Here is a 5,438-nt window from a genome sequence, read left to right as displayed (position 1 = left end):
TACCACAGACAATATAGCGTATCGCTACAGACTGCTACTTAAATGCTGGAAATTGGCAACCCGAAATGGAAGCAGGGTCTCCTTAGCCAGCTATAAAATTTAGCGTGGTAACTTTTCTACTTGCTAATAGGCGGCAGTTCCAGGGGTGGCTTTGTTGCCAAATAATAACTGCTAAATAAATTTAATGCTTTCAATTATGTAATTAAAGAGATAAGGAAATTATCTTGTGTTTAGAAATCACATTTGCCTTAAATGTTAAATAAAATAAATCAAGTTTGAATTAAAACTATGAATTTACCTAATTAGTTATTTATTTTATATCACCTTGGAATGGGAAAATTCAAAAACTCGAAATTAATGTTTTTAGATTTGTGCGTCGACTTCCAATATGGTACGATATTAACACCTATGTTTAAAAAAATTGCATTATACAGATCCTTAGATGGGTATTGCCTCTTATTGTTGATTTCTTTAGATAGGTAAAATAATTATTGACACCAGTGTTGCATATCATGCATGTCATTGGTAGTGCTCATATTTGTGACACAAGGTGTTCAAAAAAATTAACATAATGTAAGATTGCTGGAATCTCAAGGAGTAGTTGAATACGAAATGTATTTAAAAAAAAACAACAAATCATCAATCAATACAGAGATAAGATAATGCGTTCGCTACTGCTGTTGCAATTTTTGACTAACTTTTTTGTTTCTCGACATACTGACTTCGGACCGTTTCCATTCAATGCAGAACGGACTATCAGAACCAGAGTAGTGGGGAGATTTTTTGAATTATTTTTTCAATTCAACGCACCGTTTCCGAATTATAAGACCTTTTTTACTGTATCACCTCACACACCTCTTCTTTCCGAAATTTATTTTACACATACGGACCTTTTCCATTAAACGCAGAAGTGTCATACAGAACCAGGGGCGTGGGGAGATTTTTTCAATTATTTTTTCGATTTAACGCACCGTTTCCGAGTTATACGACCATTTTACTATAACACGACATACCTTTTGTTTCCAGAATTTATTTTCGACATACGGACTTCGGACCTTTTGCATTCAACGCAGAAGGAACATATATAACCCGGGAGGGAGGGGTTGACATTTTTCAATTATTTTTTCGATTCAACGCTCCGTTTCCGACTTATAAACACTTTTTTATCCTATGACGTCACACACCGTTGGTCCCGATTTTTTTTTTGACATGCGGGTTTTGACGTTTTTCACTCGTTCACCTTGGGAGATTTATTTGTTCACCATGGGAGATTTTTTGATACTTAAGCGTCTAAGCAAATACTGTTTTTTTTTTCTTTCATATATTGTGACACCCCGCTCTGCGTCAGCCACCGAGTGCTCTACTCACAATCAGAACCAAGGGGAATTTGTTTATATTTCCAGCCATTTCCGAGTTACGATCGATAACGAAGGCTTAACAAGGCCACGCGCTCTACCCCACGTTCCCTCCCTAGGTGTCCTGAAATTGCTGGGGAGACTCTTGAAGCAGCAGAGAGAGAAAGAGATAAGCTCTCTATGAGGACAAAGTCACTCTATCTCTATCGCAGACTATAACTCTATCTCTCTCGCACACAATCAGACAAATACGACAGAAACGAACCTTCTTTTAAAAATACATGGGATTTATCATTATTAGAATAACCCATTTTAATTTAAAAAATTTAAAAAATTACAATGGGTTATTCTGATGACGAAAAATAAAACATAATTAACTGTATTATTCAAATAACAATAATGTGCAAAAGTTCTTCAGGAATATCGGCAAATTTATTTTGGAGGAAGAATCCCGTCAACGAACACTAAATAATATTATTAGAAACCTTAGGTGGCCAGAAAACAGCCCCGATCTCATTGTCAGTCCTTTAGACATATTTCTTTTTACCTGCAATTCTTTTGAAGCAATTAATAGTAAATTGAAACATATTTTCAACTGTATCATCACAATCACTTGCATGTTGGTTTGTAAAAATTGTAGGTATATTAATGTTATTTCGTTTTTAGTTATTCTGCTTATGTTGTTGTAAAGGTTAGTTATAAAAAGCGTTGTTTGTTATTTTCAAAAGGATGAATTTTAATTTTTTTTAATGATTTTTTTTATTTTAAACATATATATTTTATGCCAGTATTTATGTCAAATCAAATAAAGGAAAAGTCGTACATTTGTATTTAAAGTTTCTTTCTATCTTTAATTATTAAACCTAAGTGGATGTCAAAATACAAAAAAAACCTGTACCTACATTCCGCGACGTACTAATAACCCACCTTCTATATTAAATAAATTTATCGTCATCATCAAATATTAAAAAAATTATATTACAAGCTGTTTAAAATATTATTACGAATTTTGTTTATTTGGAGGAAATATATTTTCTGCAGTATTTCAATACCAAAAAATGAAAATAGTAGGTAGCTAATTAACGAAATTATGATTAAATAACTTAATTGTAACACCACTGCAGAATATCATATGATACATACATAGATATTCGTTGATTCTTTAAAAACATTTTTATCAATACCTACATCATACATTGAAGTAAATACAGTAACGCAAAAAACAGATATTGATAAAAAAAAGCGTACAAAAGAAATCCGTAAGTACGCCTGGCAACATTACCAAAGTCTTGTTTATATGTTACTTAGGTATATGGGCCGCTGTATTTGATTATTCCTGAAATTCTGCTGGTGGTGTACTCTACCGGCAATTCGGAAATTTAAAACTGTTGACCTATTCCAGGAGCGGTCTGTGGCGATAGCTATTTTGTCTGTGGCTTTACAATGGGTTGCCACTTTCTATTAGAGAGCTCAATATGATGTGTTTCAAGACAGAAATTAAAAAATATTTGCTTATAAATTGTTTCTATATAGTGCAAGAATTTTTAAACACTCAGTTTAATCATAGTAGTTAAAAGTTTTTATTTGTATACTTATAAGATTTTTAATTTGTATTCCTATATTTTTTTTACTTATGTTTTACTCATGATGTATCTATGTAATATGGTTAAATAATAAATTTTGTCTTACTTCTACTTTTTATTTTATTACTATCGTAATGATTTAAGAATCTTAACAAGAACTACAGAGCCTTCATAAATGTTTACAAGCTACATGACCAATAATGTTGTTTGGAACAACAATTTTATTTTTTTCATGTTGACCATTAAATTTCGGTAAAATTAAAAATTATTAAAATAGTAAGATCAAGGTTACCTTAAAACACAACGTTCTGTGTCACCGGCTATGATTGGTGTAATTATTCACGAGATATTATTCAACCAATCAGCGATCGCATTATTTCGAGCGTAGACGTAATGATTTGTCCTTGGTCATTGTAAACGTGTCATTAATATTGGTGACGCCAATATCTAGGGAATTTTCGTTACCAGTACCAATTCTGCAATGTTGGGTTGCCTAAATTCGGAGGTCACGTGGCTTGTAAACATTTATAATACTCTGTATTATGATTGTACGATTTGAATTCACCTCAACTCCATTATAGCTTTATTCAAGGCTTGCTTTGTTTTTGTAACACACATGATTTACATAACATTTTGTTAAGGATAGGTATTGGGCATGAGGAGAATAAAAAATATTAAAGCAGTTAAATAATAACACATGTATTTCTTAATAACAACAAAATGTTTAAAAACTTATAATTCTTGACAGCCATTTAATACGTATTTGTCTAAATTTGTGAATACGTTTTTGATATTATCAATACAGTGTTTCCCTCCTGCGAAAAATGAATGAATGCTGTTAACTAATGCGGCCTTCATTTCGTCACTCTTTGAATTTATATTTTGACCTATTATTTTTAAGCAATCGACTATATTCTCTTTATTAGGCTTTTTGCACTTGGACGGAAGCTGACTATAAAATTCTTCGAATACGGCTATATCACTTCTCCCTTGTTTTAATTTTTCTACGTCATAGCAACTTGGCAGTTTATTTGAGCTTAATTTACCGACCTGTTCAATAAATTTTTCGACACACGACTGAAGTCGTGGATCGCGTTCTCCATTAGCCTGGATTATCTGAAAATAACGAATTATATACTTAAAACAGATCTAAAAATATATAAATATAAAATAAAAACATAAAGAAAATTTCAAAGTGTATTTTTTGATTCAGTAAAATCATCCAGAGGCTCAGTTGATTAAATATCTAACTACATAGATATAAGGCGAATTAGAACAGCTCTGTTACTATTTGAGATATAAAAAAATAAAAGTTGGATGGGATTACATCTGTATTTTAAAATTATTTTCATTATACGACAGCATGGCGGTCTATTTCTAATATTATATCGATAAAGATTTATTTATTTATTTATTTATTTAATTTTAATTCACCCAACGTAGAAACCCAATTACAGGATGAATATTACAGCTACAATAAATACACATAAACAACAAGAAGCACACAAATTTAAAATACCTAAGTAAAAAATAAAAATTTACCAAAAAATACAAAGCTAATCAGAAACAATAGTCACATAAGAATTAGTATATCTAAAAATCATCCTAAATAAGAATATAACACAAACAACTACATAAGTAACACAAAAACAAAAAAGAAATAACCGAAAACTCAGTTGTGAGAATAGAAAATTCTTTTAATATGTGCAATAAAAATATTGAATATGTCCAGGCTATTTTCCATATTATGATAATTATAAAGCATTTGATGTAAAGGAAATCACCGCAACATGTTTGTGCGCGAAGGAGGAAGACTGAACAAAATAGCATTTATGCGAGAAATACGGTAATTTATTTGCGTTGTAAGCTTAATGCAATCAATATCGTGGTTGATCATTTTGTACAAGAACATTATCGAATACATAACCCTTCTCCTAATTAAACTATGCATCTTAAACCTATCCAATAATAAATCTTGAGGAAATCTCAAAGCTAGTACTAAGATGAAACTAGCCGATTTAAGGAACCTCCTCTGTACTTTTGTTTAATGATGTTATGTAACAATTATAATAAGGAGACCAAACTGCAGAGGTATACTGTAGTATAACAACCCTAGGTTCGACAAAAAATAAGTAAACGTAGTTGTGGCCAAAAAGATGTGATCGTCATAAGGACTACCTACGTTGTGTGTATCTATTTTTTTAATTTACCGGAAGGCGCTGGCTACTAACTTTGTAGAGGGGATGTATGGTTTAATTATATATAACAAAAGCAGAGTAAATACACCTAACCTTTATTTACATACAATTCAAATTAAACATGTGACAAATAGAAAGAACAACAAAAACATTAACAACCATTTAACATAAAAGGAGAGTGCCAGGCTCACCTAGAGCTCCTGCGGGGAAAGAGCATGGCAGAGAAACCCACGATCGTTGCTCTTACTACCCAAACATAAATACAAAACAACCGCTAACCAAAGGCATAAATTAAGATCCTT

The 5,438-nt window shown here is 31.6% G+C and overlaps 1 protein-coding gene across 1 annotated transcript in view; it reads right to left on the bottom strand.

Moving 5' to 3' along the window:
* Window positions 1-3,621: 3,621 nt before the first annotated feature.
* Window positions 3,622-5,438, bottom strand: part of LOC111692138 — a 4,789-nt gene continuing 2,972 nt past the window's right edge. Inside the window, exon 2 of the mRNA XM_023455899.1 lies at window positions 3,622-4,054. Coding sequence (XP_023311667.1) covers window positions 3,671-4,054 — 384 coding nt within the window. The 3' untranslated portion in view covers window positions 3,622-3,670. The remainder of the gene's footprint in view (window positions 4,055-5,438) is intronic.

Source organism: Anoplophora glabripennis, unplaced genomic scaffold (genome assembly GCF_000390285.2).
Source record: "Anoplophora glabripennis isolate ALB-LARVAE unplaced genomic scaffold, Agla_2.0 scaffold854, whole genome shotgun sequence".
Lineage (NCBI taxonomy): Eukaryota > Metazoa > Arthropoda > Insecta > Coleoptera > Cerambycidae > Anoplophora > Anoplophora glabripennis.
Note: the sequence above shows the minus strand (reverse complement) of the source record. Positions and strands in the feature narration are given on the sequence as shown.